At 45.6% G+C, this 13,611-nt stretch overlaps 1 protein-coding gene across 2 annotated transcripts in view; it reads left to right on the top strand.

The window, feature by feature from the left end:
- Window positions 1-7,244: 7,244 nt before the first annotated feature.
- Window positions 7,245-13,611, top strand: part of CD177 (CD177 molecule) — a 30,158-nt gene continuing 23,791 nt past the window's right edge. Inside the window, exon 1 of one of the 2 annotated variants that reach the window (XM_065534520.2) lies at window positions 7,245-7,313. In XM_065534520.2, the coding sequence (XP_065390592.1) occupies window positions 7,298-7,313 (16 nt within the window). In that variant the 5' untranslated portion in view covers window positions 7,245-7,297. The remainder of the gene's footprint in view (window positions 7,314-13,611) is intronic. The other variant, XM_074023777.1, reaches the window with a different exon arrangement.

Raw genomic sequence — 13,611 nt, 5'->3', positions numbered from 1 at the left:
AGGCATGAGCCACTGTGCCCAGCCCTGCAGTGCTTTTTCATACATAGTCTGGAATTTACAGGTAACACAAGTAGTTTAGGTCAGGGGTTGATGTTATTATTATTACTTTTTTTAACTCCTGTGGCCGGGCGGTGGTGCCAAGGTTGTCTGGCTATTTACCTTACTTCTGTTTCTTTCCATCTTTTTGTTTCTCACTTTCCTCCTGTCTTGTGAACTAGGCAAGGTGGAGGGAGGAGGGTAGCAGGAGTAGTAGTGGTCTCCTTCCTTAAAGTAAGGCAACGCTTTGTATACTTTCAGAATTGGTACTGATTCTGTAAGTTACAGTATCAATGAGTATTTATTTTTAATAGAGAAAATGCCACAATAAGAAACGGATTGGTAAAGCTCCAATCCCTTTGTTATCTTTGAACTATTATCGTTGAATGATCACATGTCAAAGGATTTGGGAAGAATGTGTGGCAGTTTTCAGCCCCTGTCTGACCCTTGAGGGCTCATGCTTGGGAAAGTAATCACCTTGTTGAGTCACTCTCCAGATGACCTGGTCACAGAGTCCCTCCATCTCACACTTAGAAGAGACCTTGGAAGCCTAAGCGCTCTCCACCTCTATTCTTCACCCCATTTCTGCTTCAACAGCTCCAGGGACCTCCTCTTGCCCCGTGACTTAGTTTGGATATTTGTCCCTCACCCAAATCTCATGTTGAAATGTAATTCCCAGTGTTGGAGGTGCGACCTGATGGAAGGTGTTTGGGTCATGGGGGCGGATCCTTCATGACTTGGTGCTGTCCTTGCAATTGTGAGTGAGTCCTTGCCAGATCTGGTTGTTGAAGTTTGTGGCACCTCCCCTTCCTGCTCTCTCTTGCTCCCCTTCTCTGGCCTGCATCCTTTCGCCATCAGTAAAAGCTCTCTGAGACCTCCCCAGAAGGAGATTCTGGCACCATGCTTCCTGTACAGCTGCAGAACCTTGAGCCAATTAAACCTCTTTTCTTTTTTTTTTTTCTTTTTATTATTATTATACTTTAAGTTCTAGGGTACATGTGCATAACGTGCATGTTTGTTACATATGTATACTTGTGCCATGTTGGTGTGCTGCACCCATCAACTCGTCAGCACCCATCAACTCGTCATTTACATCAGGTATAACTCCCAATGCAATCCCTCCCCCCTCCCCCCTCCCCATGATAGGCCCCGGTGTGTGATGTTCCCCTTCCTGAGTCCAAGTGATCTCATTGTTCAGTTCCCACCTATGAGTGAGAACATGCGGTGTTTGGTTTTCTGTTCTTGTGATAGTTTGCTAAGAATGATGGTTTCCAGCTGCATCCATGTCCCTACAAAGGACACAAACTCATCCTTTTTTATGGCTGCATAGTATTCCATGGTGTATATGTGCGAAATTTTCTTACTGTGGTCTGTCGCTGATGGACATTTGGGTTGATTCCAAGTCTTTGCTATTGTGAATAGTGCCGCAATCAACATACGTGTGCATGTGTCTTTATAGCAGCATGATTTATAATCCTTTGGGTATATACCCAGTAATGGGATGGCTGGGTCATATGGTACTTCTAGTTCTAGATCCTTGAGGAATCGCCATACTGTTTTCCATAATGGTTGAACTAGTTTACAATCCCACCAACAGTGTAAAAGTGTTCCTATTTCTCCACATCCTCTCCAGCACCTGTTGTTTCCTGACTTTTTAATGATCGCCATTCTAACTGGTGTGAGATGGTATCTCATTGTGGTTTTGATTTGCATTTCTCTGATGGCCAGTGATGATGAGCATTTTTTCATGTGTCTGTTGCTGTATGAATGTCTTCTTTTGAGAAATGTCTGTTCATATCCTTTGCCCACTTTTTGATGGGGTTGTTTGTTTTTTTCTTGTAAATTTGTTTGAGTTCTTTGTAGGTTCTGGATATTAGTCCTTTGTCAGATGAGTAGATTGCAAAAATGTTCTCCCATTCTGTAGGTTGCCTGTTCACTCTGATGGTAGTTTCTTTTGCTGTGCAGAAGCTCTTTAGTTTAATGAGATCCCATTTGTCAATTTTGGCTTCTGCTGCCGTTGCTTTTGGTGTTTTAGACATGAAGTCTTTGCCCATGCCTATGTCCTGAATGGTACTACCTAGGTTTTCCTCTAGGGTTTTTATGGTATTAGGTCTAACATTTAAGTCTCTAATCCATCTTGAATTAATTTTCGTATAAGGAGTAAGGAAAGCATCCAGTTTCAGCTTTCTACTTATGGCTAGCCAATTTTCCCAGCACCATTTATTAAATAGGGAATCCTTTCCCCATTTCTTGTTTCTCTCAGGTTTGTCAAAGATCAGATGGCTGTAGATGTGTGGTATTTCTGAGGACTCTGTTCTGTTCCATTGGTCTATATCTCTGTTTTGGTACCAGTACCATGCTGTTTTGGTTACTGTAGCCTTGTAGTATATAAACCTCTTTTCTTATAAATTACCTAGTCTCAGGTATTTCTTTTTTTTTTCTTTTTTTTTTTTTTTGAGACGGAGTCTTGCTCTGTCGCCCGGGCTGGAGTGCAGTGGCCGAATCTCAGCTCACTGCAAGCTCCGCCTCCCAGGTTTACGCCATTCTCCTGCCTCAGCCTCCCGAGTAGCTGGGACTACAGGCGCCCCACCTCGCCCGGCTAGTTTTTTTTTTTGTATTTTTTAGTAGAGACGGGGTTTCACCGTGTTAGCCAGGATGGTCTTGATCTCCTGACCTCGTGATCCGCCCGTCTCGGCCTCCCAAAGTGCTGGGATTACAGGCTTGAGCCACCGCGCCCGGCCATCTCAGGTATTTCTTTATAGCTGTGCAAGAACACCCCAATACACAGCCCCTTGAGAAAGGCAGCTCTGCCTTTTTGGTGCAAGAGAGATCGACAGATCTTCCTTAGCCTGAACCAATTCCTGTTCCTCCCCAAGCTTCGGTGTCCTCATCTAGAAAATGAGGAGGTTAGGCCGGGCGCAGTGACTCAAGCCTGTAATCCCCGCACTGTGGGAGGCCAAGGCGGGTGGCTCACCTGAGGTTAGGAGTTTGAGACCAGCCTGGCCTTCACCAACATGGTGAAACCCTGTCTCTACTAAAAATACAAAAATTAGCTGGGCCTGGTGGCGTGTGCCTGTAATCCCAGCTACTTGGGAGGCTGAGGCAGGAGAATCTCTTGAACCTGGGAGGCGGAGGTTGCAGTGAGCCGAGACTGTGCCATTGCATTCCAGCCTGGGTGACAGAGCGAGACTGCTTCTCAAAAAAAAAAAAAAAAAAAAAAAGAAAGAAAAGAAAAAAAAAAGTGGTTAAGATGGTGAATTCTATGTTATATATATTTTACCATAATTTACAATAATTCCTATTCTTTTCATAAAACAGCTGTAGAAAGCTTTGCAGGTCACAAAGAGCATAGCTGGCCACTGGGGCTGGCATGGGGCTAGCACCTGGGTGCATAGGAAACACGGGTGAGACAGGCTCTTCGTGCCTGCACACATATATGGCTACACACGGATGCAAATTTCTGAGCCATGTAAATACAACACCTATTCAAAAAATTAAACAGAAAAAGGAAATATAATGGAGCTGAAGGATGAGGGTAGGTGGGGCAGCTGCTCGGGAGGACTGTGGAGGCCACGTCATCAACCTTCGAGGCTCTCTTAGCAGCTGGAGCACATCCCAGGGACTTGGGAGTCCTGGAAAGAGGAGCAGGAGAGGGCCATGGCCAGAGGAGGACTGAAAAAGATAATCTCTGCCACAGAGAAGAAGCTGGCTCGGATGCTGGTGGCCCCCATGGAGACAGGGAGACCCGGGGAGATCACTGCATTCATCCAAGGAAGAATGGGTGGTGGTGCAAACTTACGTGGAGGCCACTGGGTGCAGAAGACAGGACACAGCAGAGAGAGATGTAGGACATGGAAGGGACAGAAAAGAGTGACCACCAGACATGAAGAGGTAAGGAAAGTGGAAGCATGAGAACATCTGCTGGGCATCTGGCTGAGGGGTCAGGTGCCCAGGGTACCGCTCCTTAAAGGAGAACCCAGGACAGGAGCAGATTCAGAGAAAACCGCCCAGCTCACTCCAGCAAGAAGCAGAAAAGGGACTGGTTAAAGGACAGTGTAGGAAGGTCACCAAGCTCCAAGGGCACTCATCAAACCGGCTTGGAGGCCACAGGGCCCAGGGCAAGGATTAAACCACAGGCACAGGACAGCTCCAGTCAAGATCTTCCAGCTACTGCAGGAGGCAGAAACCACACCCTGCACCCTGCACTGCTGAGGCTGGCCCTGGAGTCCAGAAGCTTCTGCACCACTGTCCCCCATCCCCACTCAAAAAATAAAAACAAAAATCGGTGCCATGCACCCTCTGCTTCCTGGTGCTGCTCGGGATCCTGAGTTGTTCACGGGAGCACCTGATGGGGAAAGCCTGGACTCGTGTTCGTGTCCCTCCTGTAAGGAGTGCTGGGAAAATGAACTTTCCGGCTTCCTCCTTGGGAAGCAGAACATTCCCCACGTGTACTGGTGGCATTTAACAACTGCAGGGCAGCCAGAGAACATGCACTGTGTTCCACCAGGAGAGTTCCCGGCAGGATGTCCTGGTGCAGACGCCCGTCCCAAAGTGGGTATTTGAGCTGAAGAACTGAGAAGCCGGGTTCTGCCTAGAGTTAGAGATCCAAGAGGCATCAGCACATGGAAGGGAGGGAAGCCATGGTACCCTGAGGGTAGGAGATCAGATGAACCAGGAGAGGCAGGGCCTGGGAGGAACCCCGGGAAGCAGCCTCTGTTAAAGCCTGGGGGAAGCAGCTTCAGAGAAGGTGGAGTAACTTGGGTGTGGGGTGCTGGAAAAATATAATTAAGAAACAAATTTCTGCTCAGCCCAGAAACCCCCCTCCGTAGAAGTAAAAGAAACCTGTCTTATGATTGAGTAACCATTAAGCCAAAATGTGATGCAATTTGCTAAGAGATGACAATGACAGAAAGAAACTCCACCTTTGTATCCAGTCAAGCAGGTGCAACCTGTTACACACATGGTTTCCAGATAGACGGTGACTAGTCCCCAGGTGAGAGGACTCGACTGCACCATTTGTCACACATAATTCATCCTAAATTCACCCAGTAACTGGGTTGATTCTCTGTGTGGTTAATTGGCTTTATCCACAGGAAAAACAAACCTCTCTTATCTATGACAGGAGGTAATTTTGCAACTGGGAGTGAGATGCCCCCAGAACTGAGGTTCCTTCCTTCTCACAGAAACTGGGAGACAGGGGTGCTTTCTGCCCGGATGCCTGCCTTTCAAAGAGAGAGCTCCCAGGGCCTTGAGGAGGACAGTTCTGGGTTGTGAGGCAGGCAAGAGGCTTATGTATGCTTTAGAAAACTTTACATACATCTCCACGGGGCAGAGAAAGGATTTTCAATTACACCTCTTCTAAAAAAAAAAAGTCTCAAAGTCCAGCCTAGGCAACATAGCAAGATTTTATCTCCACACACACACAAATAATAATAAATTTGCTGGGCATGGTGGAGTGTGTGTGTAGTCCCAGCTACTCAGGAGGCTAAGGAGGGAGGATCGCTTGAGCCCAGGAGGTTAAGGCTGCAGTAATCTTGGATGGCACCACTGCACTCCAGCCTGGGTGACAGAAGGAGACTCTGTCAATGAATGAGTGAATAAATGAATGAATAGAAAATGCTCTGAGCAAAAAGAGGAGAGTCTCTTTATCTTTTTGCACCAGGCTAAACAAAATTTTAAAAAATGTATATTTACCTCACAGAGATTATTCCAGGAAAAGAAGTAGCCCTCAGTGTCAAAGGACGTAAAACTAACCTGTGAGTTCCTGGCAGGTTTAGCAATAAAGGAGGATGTTGCTGACCTCAGTACAAGCAATGTTAGAGAAAGGGGAAGATGGAAGTGGACATGGACGAGTGAGTGGAAGGCAACAAATGGAAGCAAATACACGTATCCAGACCATTGAAGATGCTTGACCGAGGAGAAAGAGGTGGTGGAGGGAACCGAAGTCCGTGGAAGTCATTTGTTGCAATAAGAGGCCTCAGAGCACGTGTAGGGTGCTGGGCAGAGCCCATGCAGAGGGGCTGTGGAAGGTTGGTGGGGTGCAGGTGGCCTCACCCTCTGTCATCCTGAGGACTATGTGGTCAGAGTTAAAGCTCAGTGTGTTTCTGGGATCAGGTGAGAAGTCAGCATCCGGAGAAGAGAGGTGGATCTTTAGATTCTGCAGACCTCCACCGCACCCTCTGTCCCTCTCGACGGCTTTTTCTCCATCTCCATTGTCTGGCTCTCATTTGTGTCACGTTTTCATTTCTCTCTACCTCTCTCTTCTCTTTTCTCTCTTTTTCTTAACGCTTGTACCTTTGTAAATCCCACTAATAGAATTTAAACAGCTTTTCAAGTTGGTTTTCTGTTCTCAGAAATTGACTTTAGACTCTCCATAAATAATGTGGAAATTAAACGAGTATAAGTTGGTTCATGTCTCTGCAAATAAACAAATAAAATCTACATTCCAATGCTTTCTTCTTCCAGAGTAGCCCACATTTGATTTTTTGTTTGTCTTTAATTACTGTCACTTGCAATAGATTTTTAAATCTTGTAACCTGGTTACACAAGTACCATGGGGCAAAAGTCTTAGTTCCTGTAAGAGGAAATCAGGCTTGACTAGCCTCATACTGGCTTTGAAGAAGTAAAATCAGGGGTTGATAAATTTGCATAGCATAAATATCAAAGGTCAAAAGTAAACAATAGGCGGTAGAGAGAATACTCCAAATTATAAAAGAACAAACTGTTTAAGCCACAATAGAATTATCGCAGAAATAAACCACAGTCCTTCCCAATAAAATATTCCACTTAGAATTGTAAAATATCTTTCTCAGTAACTCCTGGAAGAGGGTATTAAGAAATTAATGAAGCTGGGTGTGGTGGCTCACACCTCTAATTCCAGCACTTTGGGAGGCCAAGACTGGCGGATCATGAGGTCAGGAGTTTGAGACCAGCTCAATAGGGTGAAACCCCGTCTCTACCAAAAATACAAAAATTACCCAAGCATCATGGCGGGTGTCTGTAGTCCCAGCTACTCGGGAGGCTGAGGCAGGAGAATTGCTTGAACCTGGGAGGCGGAGATTGCAGTGAGCCAAAATGGCCTCACTGCATTCCAGCCTAGATGACAGAGTGAGATTCCATCTCAAAAAAAAAAAAAAAAAAAAAAAAAGAAACTAATGAATGTTACAGCATGTATGTTACAAATCCAGTGTATTATTTTACGCAGCCTTTCACAATCTCCAGAAGATTCACGGTGCAGAACTGGAGGCTCTAGAGAAAGACCATGACTCCTCCTGCAGGTAAGCATTCATTGGGAAAGCAGCTCTTGGCTTATCCCTGGGCTTACTGAAATCAGAATGCTGGACCACAGGACACCAAGGGCTTTGGGACCTGAGTGGCACATCATGTTCTAGTGACGTCTGAGTTACCTGGGTCGTGCACAGCAGCCTCCAGCATCCCAGGGAGAGCTGTGTATGGGATCAGGCTCCAGCAAGTCCCAGGGCACCAGTGACCCAGTGGGTGACTCAGACTTCTGTGGCACCTGCTCCTTCTGTTTCTCCCTCCACCACATATATGAGAGCTCATGGGAAACGCTGTGACCTCTTACAGAGGAGGAAAGTGCATGGACTTTCAACTTCTAGAACTGTGATAAAATCAATTTCTGTTGCTTATCTACTCCTCTGTGGTATTTTTGTCATGGCAGCTCTAGCTAACTACTACAGGACTGTGGGGGTTAGGATGACACCAAGCACCAAATGCCACTCTCTGCTCCAACGCTAAGACCATTCCACAGTCCCTGAATGACAAGACAGGCCTTGAAACTCAAGACTGCCTGGCTGGATAGGAAGCACTTTATGCACACCACTTCTGAACTTCCTCGCCTACCTGCAGGGCAGGAATTTTTATGTAGGGTCCAGCCTTACAGGGCTTAGTGGGTGTTCTCCTCGTGTGCGGAGATGAGAGATTGTAATAAATAAAGACACAAGACAAAGAGATAAAGAGAAAGCAGCTGGGCCCGGGGAACCATCAAGATACGGAGACCAGTAGTGGCCCCGAACGGCTGGGCTCGCTGATGTTTATTGCATACAAGACAAAGGGGCAGGGTAAGAAGGGTGAATCTTCTAAGTGATTGACAAGGTGAAGCAAGTCACGTGATTACAGGATAGGGGGCCCTTCCCTTTTAGGTAGCCCAAGCAGAGAGAGAAGGCAGCATATGTCAGCGTTTTCTTCTCTGCACTTATAAGAAAGATCAAAGACTTTAAAGCTTTCACTCTTTCTTCTACCGCTAACTACTATGAACTTCAAAGAGGAACCAGGAGTATGGGAGGAGCATGAAAGTGGACAAGGAGTGTGACCATTGAAGCACAGCACCACGGGGAGGGGTTTAGGCCTCCGGATGACTGCGGGCAGGCCTGGATAATATCCAGCCTTCCACAAGAAGTTGGTGGAACAGAGTGTTCCCTGACTCCTCTAAGGAAAGGAGACTCCCTTTCACAGTCTGCTAAGTAATGGGTGCCTTCCCAGACACTGGCATTACCGCTTGACCAAGGAGCCCTCAAGTGGCCCTTATGTGGGCGTGACAGAAGGTTCACTTCTTGCCTTCTAGGTCACTTCTCACAATGTCCCTTCAGCACCTGACCCTATACCTGCCGGTTATTCCTAGGTTATATTAGTAATGCAACAAAGAGTATATTAAAAGCTAATGATTAATAATGTTTATAATGGTTGATAATTGTCCATGATCATCTCTATATCTAATTTGTATTATGACTATTCTTATTCTATTTTCTTTATTATACTGAAACAGTATGTGCCTTCAGTCTCTTGCCTCGGCACCTAGGTAATCCTCCGCCCACATTTTTACCATTTTTCAAATGAGGACACTGAAGCTTAGAGAAGTGATGCTATTTCCTGATGGATAAGAGGTGATACATTTCAGTCCTCAGACCAACTCTGAAGTAGCAAGGTTGTAAGTCTTAAGAGTCGACCTTGAGCCAGGCGCAGTGGCTCATGCCTGTAATCTCAGCACTTTGGGAAGCCGAGGCATGTGGATCACTTGTGGTCAGGAGTTTGAGATCAGCCTGGGCAACATGCTAATACCCTGTCTCTACCAAAAATTAAAAAATTAGCTGGATATGGTGGCTCATGCCTGTAATCCCAGCTATTTGGGAAGCAGAGGCACGAGGATGACTTTAACCTGGGAGGTGTAGGTTGCCGTGAGCCAAGATCATGCCATCGCACTCCAGCCTGGGTGAAACTCCATCTTAAAAAAAAAAAAAAGTTACAGATTCACTAATAGTCAAAAGGGATAAATATGGGGGCCTCATGACTGTATATTACTGGGCTTCTGACCTAGACTGAAAGATCAGGGAAGAGTTTCCTGAAGAGAAAGTGAGCTATGATGGGCCCACTGTACTCCAGCCTGGGCAACATAATGAGGCTCTGTCTCAAGAAAACCATGCAGAATAAAACCACAGTAAGATACCACTACAGAACTATTAGAATGGCTAAGATTAAAAAGAGGGGACCACGTCAAGTGTTGGCAAGGATGTGGAGGCACTGGAATGCTCATACTGCTGGTGGGAGTGTAAGATGGTACAACCACTATGGAAAGCAATCTGGCAACTTCTAAAAATTTTAGCATAAACCCACCATGCCACTCGGCAATTCCATTCCATTCCCATGTTATTTTTATTTAAAGGAAAATCAAGTGGAATGATCTTGAAAGAATTTTTGCCTGACAAATAGATGAAAGATGGGTAGCAGCTCAACACTCCCTGGTCAGTCTTCACAGGGCATATGTGGCCTTGTGGCCCCCAGGAAATATGGTTCTTCCCACAAGTGCTAAGTCCACTCTCTCCACCAACCCTAAGATGTTAGTTCCACAGCACTGCCAGCACTGAGATTGTCTATTTCTTTCTTTGTCTTTTTTGAGAGGGGGTCTTGCTCTGTCATTCAGGCTGAAGTACAGTGATGCAATTTTGGCTCATTGCAACCTCCACTTCCCAGGCTCAAGAGATCATTCTACCTCAGCCTCCCGAGTACCTGGGACTACAGGTGTGCACCACCAGGCCTGGTTACTTTTTTGTATTTTTGGTAGAGAGGGGGTTTCTCCATGTTGCCCAGGCTGGCCATGAACTCCTGAGCTCAAGCGATTTGCCTGCCTTGGCCTCCCAGAATGTTGGGACGGCAGGCGTGACCCACTGCTCCTGGAGTGGGCTTTATTTATTTCTTTTTCTATTTCCTTTTCCTGTGTGGTGAAGAGATTGAAAACCCTGCCTTATTTTGCAGGAAGAGATGGAAGGCTAAAAAGAGGAAGCAAATTGTTCAGGTCATAGTGAAACGATAGCAGGTCTAGAATATCAGCCTCTTTACTCAAAGCCCACAATTTCCAAATATCAAAACTTCCTTTCTCTTTATGCTCTTTAGGGATTTTATTTATTTATTTATTACTATTTTTTGCCAAAATGGAACTGCAGGTCAAAGGACTTTGTTGGTCTAGTGTCAAATTGGCTTCCAAATTGTTGATCTAATCCACAGGGCCACTAGCACTCAAGGATATAGGTGCACAGTAATGCCAGCCTCATGTTGTAATCCTTTCATTCATTTTTGCTTCTCTGGTCAGTACACGAAAGCCTGTAAAGATCTTTTGTTTTATTTTTGAGACGGAGTCTCACTCTGTCGCCCAGGCTAGCGTGCAATGGCACAGTCTCGGCTCCCTGCAACCTCCACCTCCCAGGTTCAAGCTATTCTCCTGCCTCAGCTGAGTAGCTGGGATTACAGGCACACACCACCATGCCTGGCTAATTTTTGTATTTTTAGTAGAGACGGGGTTTCACCATGTTGGTCAGGCTGGTCTTGAACTCCTCACCTCAGGTGATCCACCTGCCTCAGCCTCCCAAAGTGCTGGGATTACAGGTGTGAGACGCCACACCCAGTCAGGTCTGTAAAAATCTTTAAGTGTAACTTTTCATTAAGTGCCATAGATCCCTCCTCTTTGTAACATAAAGTCCTATAAGCTGAATGCAGATCAGTTTGCCATAGGAATAATTTGTCTTTGCTGGAACATGCTGGGTGCTTGGCAGATGAGGAGGCTGGAAGTGAAACATTCAGATGACTGATGAGCATCCTCGGCAGGCTGCATTGGAGGGGGAAGAGTGCAGGTTGTTTATAAGGCCTGGTTCGTGGCCCTGGCCATCATTTCCTGGCTTTGTGACTCCAGCTTTACTTCTCCTTCCCAGGGCTCAGTTTTCCTGTCCTTGAATGGGATGAATGGAACCAGTTCTGGGTGCTGAACTGCCTGGGTGTAAAGGCTTCTTGTAATGGGCAGAGGAGTGGAGAGGAGGGCAGCAGGGGAGCTGGACCAAAAGCATCATATGATTTGCCGTGGTCACGGAGGATTTTCTGGAAGTAGCTTGGGCATGATGTGTGCAAGGAGACAGAAGGGTCTTGTGGTGGGGAATAGGACATTCACATGGCCTCCATGGCTTACCTCACAGAGCACTTGTTAATTAACCAAGAATTTGACAAAGAGGCATGAAAGACCTTCTGAATGTGACACACGACACCCAGCTGGAAGAATACTGCCAAAAATCATTAAAACTACTCTAATCATAAAGTCAGAGTCAGACACATCCAGGTGGTGGAAGATTTTACAAAAAGAAAAAAAAAAAAAAAGTGAACCATTCACTTTCAGTGACATTAAAGAAAATGAAAGGTAGTTGCGGAGCACTCCTAGATTAAAGGGGAGTCCAGAGATGAGATGTAAACCAAAAGGTGTCTGAGACAGGTCTCCATCAGCTTAGAAACTTATTTTGCCAAGGTTAAGGATGTAGAAAAAACCATGGGATCATAGAAACAGACTGTGGTCTGCGCCCTTTTCCAAAGATAATTTTGAGGAATTCAATATTTAGAGTGGAAAAGCTGGCTGGAGGTGAAAGAAGGAGGGTGTAGTCGCATTACTGAATCCACATGGTGTAAGAGAAAGGAGGAGGGAGGGGAATAATCAATCACGTATTCATCTCACTCTCAGTAAATTGGCACCTTACAAAAGATAAGGTGAATATGGCCAGGCTTGGTGGCTCACGCCTGTAATCCCAGTACTTTGAAAGGCTGAGGCGGGAGGATCTTGTGAGCCCAGGAATTTGAGACCGGCATGGACAACATGGCAAAACCCATCTCTACAAAAAAATATAAAAATTAGCTGGCCGTGGTGGCGGGTGCCTGTAGTCCCAGCTACTTGGGAGGCTGAGGTGAGAGAATGACTTGAGCCCAGGAGACAGAGGTTGCAGTGAGTCAAGATCATGCCACTGCACTCCAGCTTGGGAGACAAAGGATGACACTGTCTCAAAAAAAAATAATAAGTAAATTTTTTTTTTTTTTTAAAGATAAAGTGAACATAGAGTAGCTACCAAAGGAGATACTTAACCTTTTCTCTGTAGCTGTCTGCTTAGAAACAAAAGGAAAGGCAGTTTCTTGCATGACTCAGCTTCCAGTTTTTTTTTTTTTTCCTTCTGTCATAGTGAATTGGGTCCTGAGTTTTTCTCTTTCATGAAGACAACTCAGTGCAGGTCATGCTTGACCCTGGATGTTCTCCTGATCAGAAAGCAAAAACGCAATGAGGGATGTTATTGGGACAACAAAGAAAATTGGAAATGGGCTTCCTATTAGACAACAGTGCATCCATGTAAACTACATGGATCTCATCCTGGTCTGTGGTTATGTAGGACAGAGTCCTTAAGAATATCTATATAGGCTGGGTGTGGTGGCTCACACCTGTAATCCTAGCACTTTGGGAGGCTGAGGCAGGTGGATCACCTGAGGTCAAGAGCTCAGCACCAGCCTGGTCAACATGGTGAGACTCTGTCTCTACCATAAATACAAAAATTAGCTTGGCGAGGTGGCAGGTGCCTGTAATCCCAGCTACTCGGGAGGCTGGGACAGGAGAATTGCTTGAACCTGGGGGGCAGAGGTTGCAGTGAGCAGAGATCATGCTACTTCACTCCAGTCTGGGTGAGAGAGCGAAACTCCATCTAAAAAAGACAGAGAGAGAGAAAAAGAATAATCTATACTTTTTTTCTTTTTTTTTTTTTTTGCGATAGAGCCTGGCTCTGTCACCGAGGCTGGAGTGCAGTGGTGTGATCTTGGTTCACTGCTGCAACCTCCACCACCAGGTTCAAGTGATTCTCCTGCCTCAGCCTCCCAAGTAGCTGGGATTACAGTTGTATGTCACCATGTCCAGTTAATTTTTATATTTTTAGTAGAGATGGGGTTTCACCATGTTGACCAGGCTGGTCTTGAACTCCTGACCTCAAGTGATCCTTCCAAAGTGCTGGGATTACAGGACTGAGTCACTGTGCCCAGTCCCCTTAAGAATAATCTTAAGAAGGTTCTTGCTGAGGCACTTAGTGGTGAGAGTTACAATGTCTACTCCTTGTTTTTAAAATTTAAGAATATTTTAAAAGCATGCATTGTGTGTGCATAAACAAATACAGTAAAATGTGAAGAGTGGGTGTAATCCAGTGAAGGGAATACTGTACTGTCCTTGCAGCTTTTCTGCAGGTTTGAAATTTTTTTTTCTTTTTTTTTTTTTGAGAC

This window comes from Macaca fascicularis, chromosome 19 (genome assembly GCF_037993035.2).
Source record: "Macaca fascicularis isolate 582-1 chromosome 19, T2T-MFA8v1.1".
Lineage (NCBI taxonomy): Eukaryota > Metazoa > Chordata > Mammalia > Primates > Cercopithecidae > Macaca > Macaca fascicularis.
This window is presented reverse-complemented; position numbering and strand designations above follow the sequence as displayed.